General features: G+C 42.6%; 1 protein-coding gene across 6 annotated transcripts in view; it reads right to left on the bottom strand.

The window, feature by feature from the left end:
• MATN2 (matrilin 2) overlaps positions 1-13,656 on the bottom strand; it is a 76,119-nt gene extending 62,463 nt beyond the window's left edge. For 3 of the 6 annotated variants that reach the window (XM_055799578.1, XM_055799576.1, XM_055799575.1), the window contains exons 1-2: positions 12,690-13,334; positions 3,168-3,335 (exon numbers count right to left, since the gene is read on the bottom strand). In XM_055799578.1, coding sequence (XP_055655553.1) covers positions 3,168-3,321 — 154 coding nt within the window. In that variant the 5' untranslated portion in view covers positions 3,322-3,335; positions 12,690-13,334. Of the gene's footprint in view, positions 1-3,167; positions 3,336-12,689; positions 13,337-13,425 lie in introns of those variants that run through there. The other 3 variants (XM_055799574.1, XM_055799577.1, XM_055799573.1) reach the window with 3 other exon arrangements.
• Positions 13,657-18,177: the final 4,521 nt, after the last annotated feature.

Consider the following 18,177-nt stretch of genomic DNA (forward strand, 5'->3'; position numbering starts at 1 on the left):
CTGACGAGGGGAAAGAGAAGGCAAAATTCAGTTCACAAGTCATATAAGGGGAAAGGCAACTGCCTTCTGCTACAGTAAAGACAAATGTACCATCCTGTTTCTTTCTGTTATTTCACAATATCTTGCAGGACTATGGAAATGATAATTTAAAACATAAATACATATACATTAAAAGCAATATTTTCCAGCAATTAACACAAATTCTGTTATTACAAGAAATACATGTGTATTTTCTACCTCTAAAGCAACTACACGTGTTCTACAACTAATATGCTACAAGAAAGATGTAAGAAGATGTTAACCAACTTAATTAAGTTGGCACAATTGACAAGTTTAAATACTTTGAAGTTTGAGTCAGTGTTTCAAGAAAGAAAAACCTGCAAAACAGTTTGCCTTCCAAGGCCCACACAGAGAGAGTTCTAAAAACTTTATGTCCAATTGAGCCTTGCACAAAACTTTCAGATCTTTAATGGAAATTATTAGCTATAGGAATAATAATTTTAAAAAACAACAAGCAATGCAAGGATTTGCTAAACAAAAACATGCATTCAGGTTTAGCAAAAAAACTAGGGATAAGAAAAACATAGAAAGACATAGCTCATTCCTTCTGAAACCTTCATTAAAACATATAGGCTATTAGCCCTAACAAGACAATTAATAAATCTATGAAGTATTAGTGCATGGCTGCCAAAAAAGTAAATCCTCCTAAAGCTGGATCTCACAGTACTTTTATCACTATGTGGACAATCCCACAGGATTTTTCATTCATCCCATTTTGCCTGTTTACATTGTCAGCTTCCTGGAGCAAGGAGTTTTACTTCTGTACATAGACACTACTAGTATTTTACCAGTAAATAGTTACCACAACAGTACACTTTTGTTTTAAACGTTGGCAAAATGAAAAAAAAAAAAAAAAAAAAGGAATAAAATTATTTTAATGCTACTAATATTTACAAGGCAAAATCCTTCATTTTAGTCCTAAAAACATAAAGACCTCCACCCAAAAAACCCCAAACCCCAACCTAAACTTTTGTTACTTTTCCAGGTATCTGTTGGTTCTTTGCAGCTATATTGCTCACTTTTGCCTGCCAAGTCTTTCCACAACAGCAGCAATTGTCATCACCACTACTATTTATATTATACTTATTATACAGAATGGGACAGCTTTTAATTCCTGTTAAATTGCTGTAGTTCTGGAGTGTTTTTATTAAGTCAATAGACTTCATGTCACTGAGAACACGGTTTGGCCCCATTCTTTTTCATGTCATTTAAGGAACACTACAGCTTTCCAGCAGAGTGGCATGCATTTTACACATTCTGTTCTTTACAGAGAGGCACGTTTTAACCATGCCACTGTTTATATGCACTGCTGAATCTGAAGCAGGTGACCTAATTTATTGTAACAGAATGCAAGGCCCAAGAGTCTGACTCCAAACTGCCACGTACTTTTATGGGCTGGACCAGAGAATGTCCCAAGTTTCTTGCATCATTTAATGTCTTGAAAAGGTTCTTTCAGCCAGAGCTGCCAGAACTGTTTGCATCCTGCGCATGCCAAACTGAACAGGGATCCAGAATTTTCCAAATGCAGGAATTGCTTGGCTTTTGAAAGAAGAAAGAAATAACTTAATCTCTAAATTTTTATTTGTATCGACTGCTAATTCTTTTCATATATTTTCCATTATTTAAAATAGGAAGAAAAGGTTATAAAAGCAATTTTAAAGAACCACAGGGAAAAAAAGGCAAACCGAGAAATGTGAAACCTTTTAGTTTCTCCACATAACACCTTGCTATTGTGTTCATTTTCTAGCGAGACAGGTAATTTATTACTTAAAGTTGAACTTTAGATTAGGGTATTTGATGGAGACCCTAAAATATTCAGGAGGGACTACTATTTAATCACATTTTGGAATTTAGGATTTTAGAAAGTTTGAGAGTCTTGCTAAGTAAGGTGTAAATGTGGGTTTTCTCTTTGCTGTTCCACATCCATGTTTTTTGGTGGACTAGTTCTCCAGAGCTGTGGTTGTCAGCCTTCAGTTGCAGAACCCCAAGAATCTCAAGACCACTTCTATTGGCTTTGAGAAAGATAAAAAAGAAAGAAATCTGTTGTGACCTGGCTTAAATTTGTTCTACAGGAACTGAAAACCAATGTTCTTAAATTAACAAAGGACAGATTGCAAATGGCATTTTATGGAATGTTACATATTTAAAGGATTACATTTTGTTTGGGGAAGATTTTCACTTGGTGGTCCCCTTTCTGTCACCCATTCTTCCATGTTCTGGCTTGCTTTCTTCTTTCTTCCCAATATATCTTCTGCAGGACACTTCACATTCCTCATGTTCATCTAAATTAGGTGACCTTTACAGGGAGGCAGGCCACTTAACATCTCCCAGCAGCTGGAGAGAATTATCTGATTAGATTGATGTGTATCGGGAATCCCTAATGACGGGCCATGTCCAAACCCCATCCATGCTATATTTTCATAATCTGACAATTACCTTAAACAATGAGCAAAAGAAAATTACTGTAAGTCATGAACTGTTAGAAGATGAAAAAGTTCACCAGCAAACTGACTAACGATCAACAAGAGAGATGAACCTTATTTTTTAAAATATGACAGACACAAGATAAAACTGCTAGATCCTGTCCTCAGGTTTTTGGCAAAAGAGGAAAAATGATCTACTCATTATAAATACAATTAACTGGACAAAATGAAGGGATTAGCATCAAGTAATGCAATGACAAGCCTCATTTCAATAGCCACTGATTTCCATTCAATCATCCTTATGCACAGCACATACATACAGACAGCTAAAACTTGCTGGCATGGTAAAAGGCAGCTTTGACAGAACCTTGATGGACCAATATGTATTTTCTCCGAACAGTGAAAATAAGATGTTTTTGCCAAACAGTCCTGTAGCAAACATTTATTTAATATCACTTACACAAAGTAGATCTAGAACCTCAAAAGTAAACACCTTCTTTCAACGGCTACTAACTGGTCAACACACTTTCTCACATTCCTGCTTGCAAATGGCAATCGCCTTTTTATTATAAACTAACTCAGCCAAGGTTTGGCCAGCTGCTCATGCCTTTTATCATTTGTATTTGAGATGCCTTTTGGTGATGCTGTTTGGGTTTTGGTCTCTTGGGCTTTTTTGTAACTTACCTAGTAGAGATTGCGAGCTAACATCCCTTCTTTGGCTGAAACGTCCTCCAGGGAGATCTTTTGCCATGACAGAGACAATGGAAAGCAGACTGTGTCCAAATAGCAGAAAGAAGCATGTAATCATTTTCTTCATCTTCAAGAAACAGAGGGACATTCAAGGATGTGAAACTGCAATAAAGGAAAGAAGGAGATGAGCTCTTTGATTACACAAAAAGATACACTGTAACCATGTCAGCCACCCACCTGCATTGCCTCCCTCCCTTAACATACAAACATGCAGATATATTGGCATGGAATAATACCCACAACTTCAAGAAAGAAGATCTACATAATAAAGTTGAGTTAGCAGACCCTGCGTAGTTTTTATAAGTATTGTTAGTTGAAGTTCATAGTTAACATTTAAAACGTATCAGCTTTTACAATCATTCATAATAATCAAGTATTTTTAAAGCAAGAAAAGGAACTTAATTTCAATCAGCCTGTCAGCATTAACAGGTTCAAGGAGGACACAAACATATTTTCATTATTCTACTCAGCATTCTGTTGCATTTTTTCAGAAGTTTAATGGTTCTTGTAGTCTGAGAGCTACTTGCATCAGAAAAACTTGGAGAATTAAAACAAGAGAAGAGAATATATGCCAGAAACACCAACTATAAATGTGAACTCACAACAGCTCATGCTTCCTTTTCAAAAGACCATCTATAGTTGCTAGCATGAAGATAACAGTGCAGGATGAATCTTGTTTACCCAAGGAGACTTCTGAGGACTGGCAATGGGCTTGCCATAGATCATGAAGAAGTTTTGTCATACTGAAGAACAAATTGACAGAAAAAAATCCTGCACTAAGACATGATTCCTGCCCAGGAGTTTGTTAACGCACCATCAAAAGCCACAGCTGACTGCCCGCAAACAGGGACCTAGGACTGACGTGCTAAACGCTCATCTTTCAGCCATGTCCCCTGTTGCTGGGATTCCTCAGATGGCAATTCCTTTTACCTTCCCCTCAAAATTTATTGTTTCAGGTTGTGAGACAGCATCTCACAGGAGCTAGATTCAGCCTTGGAACTAACCAGCGATATGAAGAAGCTTAGTCAAGAGCTCCCCTAGGCGCAAAGACATGGATAAAACTACCCACTTTCACAACAAAAAACTGTTCTACGTGAAGCTGAGTGGAAACTTAAGAAGCAGTGCAAATTTTAACAATAGTTCTTGGTTCTGTCGAAAACATTTTTAATATGGTCCTAAACCTGGTAAGTAGATAGAGCCACATATCTGTAATAGAAGGCAACTAAATGCTCCAGTTCAGAAAGGAATTCATTTTTACCCCACCATAAGGTACTCACCGAGAGAAAAGAAGATTGTGAGTAAATATTTTCTCTCTAATAAAGAGATTTTATATGTTATTCTTCAGTCTGTCCTACACAATCATTATACCTTGATCTATTTTTCTGTCTATCAATCTATTTTTCTGTTTCAGTAACCTACTCAGCATCCCCAAATATGAACACAATATTCTGGTGTGTATGCCAGAGAGCAAAATGAACTAACTCTTTGCACTCAAAATGCCCAGCCTTGCTTAAATGTTCAGTACTATCCAGTAACAGGCAATACATGATTTAAGGACATTCAAACTAGGAAAGAGAGGTAAATGGTGCTTGTAATAGTGGCTACCAAAAATTAAAGGTTTGGAGCCCTAGCAGCATGGACACTTGGATGGTATTATTGGTAGAATATTTCCAGTGCTTAAAATTTTGCTGGAGGCAACAGTCGTTACTGCTGGAGATTACTGATGAAAGCTTCTCCCAGGTTATCTCCTCACTTCTCAGAATATCATCAACACAGGCTGTGCAAGGGGGCCTCCTTTCTCTCTGGCCTGTTCCTTCAGCACACAAGGCAAATGGACCTCCAGAATACATGTCAGTTCTAGCACCAGTATTTTAGAAACAGAGAAGCCATGCTCAGAGAGCTAAGGAGAGTAGAGAAATATGCTCCTTACAAGGCTATCATCATGAGCACCAGGCATGAACCTCAAAAAGGCTATCTGGCTGCCACCTAGTTGTCAGTGGCCTAACCCATCCCTCCTTCCTGTCCATCCTAAACAGCTGCAAAGATTGGGCTAATCTCTAAGTAAAGCCATTTTACCTGTTCCTGATGGCACATTAATGGAAAACGAACGATCCTGTAGCGCAGCATCTTTATAAAGCATTGCTGATCCATCCATTAACAGCATGGTGCCACAGGAAACTAACTCAGGACAGTCCTACCAGCTCTGCAATGTACACCAAATTAAACCCTCCTACATTCTGGCACTTAACATATTTTATACATTTGTAACAATTTTTGATATTGGGTTACAATTTTAAATTCACTAAACTCACAACTCTCCCCAAGCAACTTCAGAAATGAGAAAAAACCATCTGTGTGTTTGCTGTGATTTTAAGTCTTGAATTGTTAGGAAACTTATTACATAGCATGCAAATATCATGCAATTAGATGACCATATAAACCAAAATTCCTACTTAATCATTCATTAGCTGTCACTGAATTCTGAAACATAATAAAGCAGTAAATTTTCAATTTTGCATGATTTTACCAGTCCCTTTGAAATGTAAGGTTGGGGGTACTAATCATTGAATAACGATGCCTAGTTTTATGGGGATCTTTTTATTCAAACATAACATAATTTCTATTGTTCACTAGTATTTAATTTTCATCCAGAAACCTTGGACCCTTTGATCTCAGTTTCTTTACCAGCTTGATAAGCAGAAAATAAGCCTACTTACAGTTCCACCAAAAAGGATCCAATTCTCAATTAAAAAAAAAAAAAAATCGAATATCAACACACTCCTATTCTCACAAACAGTGTTTTATAATACTATTTCAAAAGAAAGCAATGCTTAACAGAGGAGAGCTTTAGTTACCTCATTCTGATATGTATACATTCTGATATGTAAGATAATAAAAAATAAAAATTTAAGTGAAATTGCAACCATTTTTAATGAGAAAAAACCCAAAACACAAGTTCCCAAAGCCAAAGGCTGTGTATGTGATAACAGATGCCACTAATGCAAGCCTGATACCACCCTTTCATCCACACTGAAAGCTTCTGTGCTGCTTTTCTGAGGTGACGACAGTCCAGACTTGCTTTGCTCTAGTTCCAGGTACATGTTTGTGTCCATGTTTGCATTTTTACATAACCAGTTTGTATTATGGTCGTACAGCTTCTCCTCATACAGTCCTCCCACAGTTCTCTCTTTATTTTCTGGGTCTTCTTCAAGGTTCTCTGTCTTCACTCTACAAGTTGGATGGTGTTTAATGCACCATGGTTGGTATTTAACACCTCATTTTCCCAGCAGGCTGAGCCAGGCTGCTGGCACAGCCCTCATGTTGCTGGCCAACCCTTGCTCTACCAGCGGAGAACACATCCCCAAAGTACCAAACTTACAAACACACATTTTTGTGGCTACCCGGAAAATATGTTTCATGCACTTCAATTCCAGCTGTCATAGCAGGAGTATTCAGCATTATACCACTGGGAGCCACCCCCCTGGGGGCAGACCCAAGACCAAGTAACTGTATGAAAGCAAAAGACCAAGAAGAGGGATGGCAATCCATGGATCTCAGCCAGGTTGAGCACCAGATGCACCACCTTCCACTGCTCCATTCTTCTACCCCTGGAGAGAGGAGTAAGAGGGTCCTATGCAAGGCTTTCACAGCAACCTTGAAGCAGTCAATGTAGCACACTGCTCTGCTAGACATGTGAAGCTCCTAAGAGAGAACAGGCAACTGCTGCTCACAAAGGTACAATATAGTGAGCGTTGTTTGCAGTATCTGCAGCTGTCTTGAAGAAGCTTGGTATAAAGGAGGAGGTTCTTCTAGAAGGTGGCAAGTAAACAGACAGGCTCTCTTGACCTTTTCAAGCTTCCCTTGCTCCCTAACTGGCTGCTAGTCAAGAGCTAAATATTTCCATGGTGCTTTTTTACCAATTTTACCTGTGCTTGCTTAGCCATATAACCATGCAACAGAATAATTTTTCTGACACACTGTTAGGGATTTTCAATTTCATGAACTACAGTGTAAGAATACTGAAAAATGAAATAGGGACTTCACCTTTAAAATACCTATTTCCTTTGTTGGACAGCACTCAAACAACACAAGCCTGTTTGTATCCTTTCAAATATGTTTCCATGGAAATCTCCTCATAAGGGATTGATGGCTTTTTTGGGCAGACACACTAATGAATATTCAGCATCAGTGGTGACAAATCAGTTATCTTCTCCACTGCATGGTGCATGTTACTAAAATTTCTCCTCTTCATTCTGGGAACTCTTAAATAATGTCAAGGGAAAAGACATGCTCTGTGGCTTATGCTGAAGTCAGTGTCCTTCCATCTCTTACTCCACTTCAGGGATATTTCTTTCACACAGAATCGGGAAACCCTGCCGCTGGCCTGGAAGGCCACCTTTTTTTCATTCAGGTACCTTTAAAATGTACCTGCCTTTGCTGGGCAGATCATGCTGAAAAAGAAATTGGAAAACCAGGGTAGCAATATGTTTCAGCTCATGTCTCCTGCTTCTCTGGGTGACTTCCTTCTGCGTCTTGCAGTAGAAGTTCCCTTCCAAGGCTAAATCAGAAACATGAACTACACAAACCCCTACTTCTCCACCTTCACCAACTGCCAAAAAACCTGGCACAATGCGCAGAAGGGAAAATTCTAAGTAGTTACTTGGAACATCAACACCTTTACTAACCGCAGATAATATCCCCTCTCTTGATCCCCATATAATTTCTCATCATAGATGGGAAGGAAAGGGAAGACCAAAAAAAGCACCAGAGGCAGCAGTTATTGCCACTACAGAGGTTGCCTTCAGGCCTTTAGCTTACCTTGTTCGATGATTAAAAGAGACAGCCATTTACTTTCACTAAGCTGCCAGCAGATCCAGCTTCGGTGTTTTTAAGTTATAAAGATCACAAGTGCATAAAAGGGAAAACATTCTGAAGTTCTTTCAGCACTCATTATCTACTTGTTTTTAAGATAACAGGAAACGGCAATCAAATCAAAAGCTTTTGCTGAAGTTAAAGGAACCGCAAACATTCTATATAAGTCAACAAAAAACAAGTCGGCGTCCCCAAGTTAGCAAGCACAGTGAGTTACTTAGAAAACCAATAAGCTCTTATTACATGAAAGCCACAAAATGTCTCATGCACAATCCCATCACCTCAGACCTTAAAAAACAAAATTAAGGACAGCAAGCACCGTAAAGCCCTGTTAACTATCAATTACAACATGTTCCAGGGTACTTCACTATCCACAAGCCAACACATGCATTACTAGTCCATTACTCATTGAAATCACTGTGTGTGGCATGGGTATCAGGACATAAGAGTATTATTAACAATTTCCTCCATCTTTCTAGACCAGTTGCTGACACAGGCCTTTTCCAGTTCTGAAAAATAGCTATAGAGCCCCACAGAGTCCAAAATCATAAGATATCTGTCTCTAGCTATGCAGATACTGCATGGAGCAGGAAGATGATATTTAGCACATTGGCAAGAAGTACCATCTTGCCTTCCTACTTACAAAGGAGCACTCTACTGCCATCCTGCTCCACCAAATCATGCACTGGACTTTCTACAACTCCTTGCTACACAAGGAAGACTTCACTAGGCTCAACAGCACAGAACAGGTACCACTCCCCTAATCATGGTTGTCAACTGCACCTCACCAACATGGTTAAATCATGAAGAAGAAACCAGGTTGCAAGTGTTCTAATTTCGTAAATTCCTCATCTGCTCCTAAACCCTGATGGCAGGCACTATGTGTACATAAACCTACCTACCACTGCACTAAATCCTGCAAAGCAGCAGAGCAGTACTTCCTTGTTAATACATTCTTCAGCTCCTTTTAAGAGGCTAACTTTGGCCATTCATGTTGTCACTAGTGTCAGATGAATCTGGGAAACTCATTATCTAAAAGTCAATTAGCAATTCAGGTGTATTCTGAGAGAGACAACCCAAATGCAAACAGCTTTCACGGTAGCACAGCAAGCCACCACAACAACACAACTGTGGAGTTGGTAGCTCCCATCTTTTATCAATCTAAAATAATGAATGTCCAGACAGTAAGAGTAACCCAAATCTGCAGTGGGTTTAGGACCAGAAGTTGTGTACTCCAGCACAAGAAGACTGGGACAAATTCTTTGCATGGGTCGATTAAGGTCTACTTCCTGACAGGGAGTTTTATGGCCACATATTGTTGTTTTGTGTCTGCAGTAGGGCACAATCAAGCATTTGATGGCAACTTGCCTGTTCCAGACATGTCTGCATAGTAATGGGGACAGGATGACAACGACGGATTCACAAAGTCTTCCAGCTTTTTTTCCTATGTTTTCATATGGTCCTCCTCATCCAGCACATATCCCTACCTCAGCAGCTAAAAGGATATTCCAGAGCTCTCTATATCGAGAGAGCCCCTGCCTTGTAGAGCAATTGGGCTGCAGCTGAAAGAAACTCTATCAGTACCTAATTATTCTGACTGCTGCTACAAATGCCCACAGCTGAATTTTATCCTGGACAATAAAATCAGATGTGACAGGGGACTAAATTAACTTAGGTTTTGAAACAGTAAAGGGAAGACCCAAAATGCATTATAGAGCAGTTCCTAGAAGGGAGGTTAATGACATTTGGTAGTTAGCCAAATATTTGCACAAACCCAACACTGTACATGAGTACCCATATGCAGAGTGCAGCTGGAAGTGCTACAGGAAGGGCAACCACATTCTGGAAGCCATCAGAAGAGTGCTGGGGATGGGGGAAGAACAGCTTGCCTGTCCAAGCACTGAGATCAGATAAGCACACACGTCTTGATGAGTATACACACCAAAACATACAGTGTTTCAGAAAGAGCAAAGATCAGCATTAAATTTTATTGTGAGGTGTAAATATCACGGTAGCACTTTTACACAATGGACTCCATTATCTAAAGGGCTTAGAATATATGCACTACATGTATAATTTAATTTTCTACAACTCTGATGAAATAAAGAACATTAAGGGATCTATTATTTATTTTTAAATCATTCATCTAAATCACATACCTGATACCACTGTTGCAAAACTAATAACTATTAAATTACAGAATTGTAGAATAATCTAGGTCAGAAAGGACCTCTGCAGGTCAGCACCTCCAATCCCTGCTCAGAGCTGAAGCTGGTGACCATTTCAGTAATTTCAGAAACTCACCACATAAAAGTCAATGGTGATGCTGTAGAACAGTGCACCCATAGTATGGTTTACTCTGCATAGTTTCCAGTGGTCAGAGAGCAAGCTTTAGCAGTGGGAATTCTTATTTTATGACACCATCAGTCTCTACATTATGATTTTTCTTCAGTTGCCACTTGGACAATAGACCTTTTCATTATCTTGTTCTTTTCGGGAAGACTCATTTACACTTTCTGGTTCTGAATCTGATCTAGACATCAGAGTTTCCACAAAGGTCCCAGAAGAGTAGCAGGGGAAAACTAAGAAACTTCAATTTTACCATAAAGAGTAGGTATTTATATGAAAACATATATTATACAATGTATAATACATATGTGGGCTGCTTAGTTTTTTCTCTGTGAAGTGCAGTCACAGACCATAACAGACTGTTAATTGTGAACAGAAACAGTAGTTCTGAAACTTATTTGCAAACTCAGACTGCCCCAGTACCAGCACCAGTGAAAAAGAATAATTTGCGGATTAAAACCACTTCATTCTACATACTCCTTGCTCGTAATGAAAACACACTCTAACAATGAATACACTATATAAAAGGAGCTTGTTAATGATGTCCAGATTATAATTAAATAGCAGTGCTTAGTGTTTTACCCTCCCATGGAGATAGTTTGTAAGTCATGGGAGAGTATTTGGATCTGATTAGCCTTTCCCTAGTTTGCCTGGACTGACTACAACATCTTTTAGTATTACAGCTGGGTCCCGAAGGCCCAGATCATAAGCAATAGAGTGTGCGTTTTTCTGAGAAAACCCAGTGAAGTCAATGGAAAGACTCACATAAAGTAATTAAGTGTGAATATTGAGTGCAAGATGAGGATCTAAGCTGCAGCCTTGTGTAATTGAGTGCTACATTTTCTTAAGATATAAAATAAATAAATTTTAATTTTATGAATATAGTTATAATCATAATGATATACAGTACACGAGGAGAAGTTTAAAAAATCTAGTGCTTAAAGCTGACACATCTATATGGAAAGTGTATAACTCAAAAATTATTTTGTAGATTCTGTAGGTTTTTATGGAAAAGCCATGTGTGTATTTTATTAAGCCCTTGAATTAAGGAGATTTTATGATCAGATTCAGCATGATAATTTCATCTGAAGCAGTCAGCTGCCTGACAGCACAGCATGTCACCTTGTCAGATCTCAATCAGAATCATTCACCCCTTGAATGATGGCCCCAAAAGAAAACCCAAGCATTTAGGAAATATTACATAAACCAGTAGGCTGCACCCTTCCCTCTCTGCTGACACTAATCCATGGTTAAGCAGTGACAGCGGTCAGTCTGACACAGAAAGAACTGCCTTCTGAAAGAGGAATATGTGGTCATTAAAGATGCCACAACATTTTTTGTAAGATTAAAGAGCACCATCTAGGTTGGGTTTCCAGGGAATGTATATTACATGCAGCAAACTGTCCCAACTCCTTGTGTCTCCAGCCAACGCGCTGCTCTCGGGAAGCCCGGGCAGCTCCCACGCTGCGTGTCAGAGGTGACCACTCAGGTGACAGTGCAGGGCTCTACCCACCGCTCGGGGACAGCCGTGTCAGAGGTGACTGCTCCAGTGCGGAGCTACCTTGCAGGGCTGTCCCACTGCACGGGGACTGCCAGCCCTGGCCTGGCCTGCTGGAAACCGGTGAAGACACCTGCGGGCTGCTCACTAACAAATGTCTCTAGGTAAAGTTTGGTTCCGATTTTGACTTTCAAATACAGTGGGTTTTTTCCTTACAGCATACGCACCGTTAAATGAGTTACCGAAGCCCCCACAGGGAAGCGGCTGTACAGGGAGCTCGCCCAGACCCACGCACCCAAAGGAAAGGAAACACTTCTGCGGCTGAAACGCGAGCGGCAAAGCGCTGCAGCAGGACCCAGCAAGCGAGCATCCAGCCCAGCCCCAGACCCCGCTGCGGCCCCTTGCCTCGGCCTCCCGCTCCCCGCCAGGCCCCCGCCGCCCGCGCTGCAGCCCCCGCCAACCGCGGGGCTCTCCCCGGCTGCCCCCGCACCCGTAGCGGGCCCCCGGGTCACCGCCGCCGCAGGGCAGGGCCCTCCCTCCGCCCAGCCGGGGCCCCGGGGCGGGGGTGACCCCCGCGGCAGGTTGTGCCGTGCCCCGGAGGTGCCGGCGGTGCCGAGCCCGCCGGGCGGCGCGGGAGGCAGCGGGGTTGCGGGTGGCCGCCGGCGGGACGCCGCGGACGCGCCTGGCGGGCGGCAGAGGCGAGGCGAGGCGGGGCAGGGCGGCAGAGCCGGGCTTACCTGAGGGGCTGACGGGGCCGCTCCGCTGGGCGGTGGGCAGCGGCGGCGGCCGGCGGCGAGCGCGGGAGCGCCTCCTCCCCTCTCGGCGCGGCCCCGGACGGCGCTCCCCCTCCCGCCCCCCCGGGAGCGCCGCGGACTGAGGGGAGCTGCCGCCTGCCGCCAGCCCCGTCCCCGAGCGGCTGCAGCCCGGCTGGGCCGCGCTGAGGGAAGGGCAGCGGGGGGGTCCCGCTAGAGAGACGGGGGCCTCCCTGCCCAGACCTCCAGAGCCGGCTCTTCCCCGCGCGGCCCCGGGAGCAGCCGCGGGTGGCCGGGTCCCTCTGTCCGCAGCCGCCTCCGCCGCCAGGGACGCGGTCCCGCTCCTTCCCGCCTGCCCCGCGAGGGACACAGGCTGCCGGCCCGCTCCCTCCCGCTTGCCCCGTGCGAGGGACGCGGCCCCGCTCCTTCCCGCCTGTCCCGCGTGAGGGACGCGGGCTGGCCTCCCGCTCCCTCCCGCCGGCCGTCAGGGAAGAAACGGGACCGACGGCCCTCACGGGACACGGCCCGTCGGCCCCACGCCGTCCCGCCTGCCCCTCGAGGGACGCGGGACCCGCTCCTTCCCGTCAGCATCGCCAGGGACGCGGGCTGCTGGCCCCGCACCCCCCGCTTCAGGCTCCCAGCCGCGGTGGCCCCGTCTCGGCCCCGCCGCCCCGTGCCCGCCGCGCATGTCGGCCCCGCCGCCGGTTCCTCCCTGTCAGACCTGGCCCTGCGCAGCGGGCGGGCGGCGAAGGGCGCTCCGGCAGCCCCGAGGAGGAGCGCCTGCCCCGGCCGAGGGGGCTCTCCCCGCAGGCGCTGGCCGTAGGGTCCCCGCTAGGGGCAGGCGGGGCGGGTTTGGTGCGGGTTTGGCCCGGCGGCGCCCCTCCGGCCGGCACCGTGCTCCCCGCGCCGGGCCCGATCGCCCTTCCAGGGAAGCGGACCGGGGGAAGCGTCGAGGAATGGAAATCCCATTCCCCGCGCGGAGACCCCGGGCCAAGGAAAACAGTCCCTGGTGAATCATGCGGGTGTCTGCCACCGCGGCGAGCCTGTGGGAGTCTCCGTCGGGAAAAACACTGAGGGAGGCGTGAAATAAATGGGCCGGGTGGAGGGGACTGTCGTCTCTCAGCTGTCACAGCAGTGGTGCAGCCAGTAGTCCAGGTGGAAAAGCTGAGTTTGGGGTTTGTATCGACACTTAGAGGTCTATTATGTATGAAGAAGAAAAAAAATAAAATTCCTGCTTTGTTCCAAAGTGATTGTGATTTCTGTTTCCTGGAAAAACAAACAAACAAACAAACAAAAAAACCACAAAAAAAAACCCCAGCAGTGAAAGCAATTCCAAATGGCAGAGGTGAGCCGGGCTCACTGTCAGGTCCAATGGGGAAGGGATAGAATCACCAAGACATGCTAATTTCCATGCATCAGGTGCCAACAGGGTCTGAGAGGATATTTATGCCCCCCAGAGTTGCTAGGATGGCAAGCAAACTGAAAATCAGCAGAGATGATTTGGGTAAGTTTTGTAAGGCGCAATTATCTGTGATGTGGGTGTACAAAATCTAATCCCTAAAAAGGGAGGTGTAAATGATGAGCAAATCTCAAACTTGAAAGAGGCTGGATTAACCCCATCTCTTATTCTCAGCACTGGCTCCTGAACCTCACCGGTAGCTAGAGGAAAGGGAAAAATTAAAAAGGCAGATGAATGCTGATAGACATTACAGCAAACCCAGCAGAGCCAAGGGCAGAACAGTTCACCCATTCTGTTTCATCCTTTGTAATGCAGCATAGAACAAGGCTCCAGCCACCATCCCAATTAATGCTCCGTCATCTCAAAATGTAGAATCTGTACCCCTGAACATTTCACTGTGCTGTGGCATCAGGCACCAGCTGAGTTGCCAGGGGAAGACAAAAGAAAGGCACGTTCTCTCAAGTGTTGTGGTGAGAAGATGATGTGAGCGCCCAGAGGCTCGCTTGGCGACTTCAGCTCCAACTAAGACATAAGAAATCCCAAAACTAGCTCTTCCCAGAGGCCATGCAGCCTGCTGCTGTTGGCAGGTTGGACACACAGAAGGTATCCCAGCTGGAGATCAGAGGAAGGAGTATGATGGCAGTGAGTCAGCACGATAAGGCATCTATTTGTTTCAGAACAGACAGCTTAGATTAGAAGATGGGGGGATTTTTATTTGACTTTATTAATCAGCTTTGCTATTCATTTAATACCATACCAGAAGTTCTTTGTATTCCTCACATTACGGAGTCTCACTGTGTCTTTGCCACTTGTCCTTTCCCAAATGACGAGCTTCTGTCCTCCACTCCCATGGTCTGACTTCTTTTCAATTTGAGAGAGACATTGATCAATCTGGCAACATTTGGGAGGACAGGCAGAGGAAAGTTGAAAGATGTTAAGTTAGAAAAAGCTGGAGGCTCCTATCAAGCCACGCTTCAATATGCAGGCAATTATTAAGCTTCTTGAAGATTGCTAACAGGATACCAGAGGATTTCTGAGTTCTCCTTTCCTGGCTTCTCTCAGTGCCTGCAAGGATAGTTCTCGATCTGGAAGAAACTCCCAGTGATGTAGGCTGCTTTTGAATGATCACAGGCAACCACATAATGTAAAAAACACATTTCAGAAAGCACGTTCCATCTTAAAAGCAGGTGCTTTAGTAAAACAGCAGTGAATTTGTTTTCATCCTGCTGTCAGAGGACTGTTTCAGACCTTCCTGGTAGTTAGACACTTCCTGCTGATTTCTAGCCTAAATGTACTTACGGCCATTTTATACTTGTTTTCTAGTACCTATGTTGTCTTTCAACTAAACAGTTCCTTCTGTTCTCCAAGGCTTGTTTATCTAGTGTATTTAGTCACAGCAATCATTTTCTCTTTCAGTCTTCACTCTTGTTTCACTCAACAAGCAAGTTCTTGCTGTATATGTGCTGAGTGTGGGTGCGTGTAGCAGAACTGAACATGATATGCCATACGAGCTCTCACCAGAACATTTCTGTTTATTGAAAATACTTTGTCTGATGTGGTCTAGGATTTCATTATAATTTTCAATGGCCACATTACCATTGATGGCTGATAGCCATTTTTGTGTTCAGTTTATATATGCAGCTGCATCGGTTTGCCAGTGGATAAATCCTACCTAATACATGATGTTTCATTTTATACTGTGGCTTCATGTCTCTTCTAGTTCTTTCATTCTTAAGATCATTCAGTTCTTTCCAAACAAGATCTCCTACTCCTTTACATTTATGATGCCTGTTGAGTCTCCTATGTTTTATCAGAAAACTTGCACTTTTGCTTGCCAATTTCATGAATGAAAAAGTTAAATGTTTAGTAAGATTCCCAAACTGATCTTTCAGTAATTGCTGATAACTTTCTTCTAACTTTCCCGACTGAACACTCCCTCATCCCATTTTCCTATTGCTGTAAGCTAGGTCCATACTTAGCTCACAGTCCTTCTCCTAGTTCCTATTTCAATCAGTAATTTCCTCTGTGACAATGCTTTTCTGAAGTGCAGACAGATTAGATCTACTGCATTTCCTTTGCCTCAAAAAAGCAGGTTAGGTGAGCACAACCTAGTGCTGGGAAACTAATCTTGCACTTATCACTTGTTTGTGTTTTGCAACATCTTTAGTTTTTCTTTGCTTCAAAATTTGTTCTGAAGTCTTTAGTACTACTTGGATCAGAATAAAAGCTGAGATGGCATTTGCACAAATCAAGTCGCCCTAAAGTATTAATTGCTTTCCACTGGCACCATCTGACAATCCAAACATCAAGAAAATTAAGTATGATACTTGTGCTGTCTTTAGGGATAGAAATTTTCTGCTCCCATTGATGTGAATGTGTTTCAAGTTTCATGTCTCCTTTGCTTGTAATTGCTGCTGCTCTTGCTTATTATCCTGCCTTTGCCTGTGTTGACTGTAATAAAATATTTATAGACAGGAAAGTTTTTAGCATTGGGTAGACAAGCTGAAGGAAGACAGATTTCTCAAAGGCCCAGGTGAAAGTTTTGTTAGTTTCTATAAAAATTTAGACCTTAATAAAAAAGTTGAAATAAATACATAAAAATGGTTGTTATTACAATAAAAAGTCTATGGCTTTTGCCAGTGGAGGGATTCAGATTTTTATTTAATGACGTGCAAGGTTTGAAATGCTTATAAACAAGATCGTAAGGCTGTTGTACTATTAAGTGTCCTTATTATTTATAGGGAAATAAGATCATATTTTTTAAAATAACTTCAAAAGTTTGTATGTGACAGCCTTATTATTGGAAATGTTGTAGGTGTAATACTAACTCATAGAGCTTTTAAGCCACTGCACTGTAATTAATCAAATAGAGTTTCCAATGCATATGCAGATTGCAGTCTATCAATGGAAGCAGCAGCCATAATAATACAACCAGAGGAGATGCCCTTTCCTAGGTCCAGTGCCCAATGAAATGAAGCTGTCTCCACTGACTCCTGAAGAGCCGGAGCAGCAAGTACTTGTCATTTTAAAAAACACACAATGCAAGTTCCTTTTAGTTACAGCAGGATTTTCAGATTTCTGCAATAACTTGAAAGTAAAACTGTATCAATATTTTCTTTACTACTCTTCCTAAACAGACAAGACGGATTATTTTTTTTTAGCTTAGATATCTGTTGTAGTTAAAACTACTGTCACGTAAAGCAGGTATGTTACAGTTGGTCAGTGGTTGTCTATTTATTGCTTTACAATTCTCCATTATTATCACTTAAAATCATTTAAATGAAAGATAAGGATATAGGGTTCAAGAGTATATCTAATCTATTTTCCCAAAGAAGTAGATAGATAATATACTATTCCCCTAAAAAACATTATCCTTTTGCTGTGTCCACAAGCCCTTTCTACTTCAGGCATGTGCTTAACTTCTTTGCTGCTTTGAGCATCTCTTCCAAAGCTAGCCACCTCCCTGACATTTACATGATTCTAATTTGTACACAGTACATTATATAGCCTATAAAAAGAAATGGAGAGAGATTTTTTGGAAATCCATACCGTTTGTTTTCTTACATGGATCCGTTCCGTTCAGCTGATAGTTTCTATAATTCCAGGAACATGCTGCTGGTTAAAGACAAATTCAGTAAAGACTCAAATACAGATTTAATGACAAAGTGTTTATTTCTCACTTGAGCTAAAAAGGACTCACCTGAGAGTTAGTAATGGAGCGATGATACATGAATTACATGATTCTGTTCACAGTTCACAGTTTGTGAATTTCATTATATGTATATGTGTGTGTGTGTGTGTGTGTGTGTGTGTGTGTATAAAGCCAGGAGAACTGAAACAGTTCAAAGGGTTTGAAGGACTATGAATTTATAAAGAGCACGCCCTTACTCTTCTCCCATATTTCTGTGTTGATTTTGCAGTGGTTTAGTTCTGATGTTTCAGGATTAGGATCTTGGCTGTCTTTGGACTTAATTCTAAGGATCACTTCATATTCTTAAAACATCTGAATAAGTC

Source organism: Falco peregrinus, chromosome 3, assembly GCF_023634155.1.
Source record: "Falco peregrinus isolate bFalPer1 chromosome 3, bFalPer1.pri, whole genome shotgun sequence".
Taxonomy (NCBI): domain Eukaryota; kingdom Metazoa; phylum Chordata; class Aves; order Falconiformes; family Falconidae; genus Falco; species Falco peregrinus.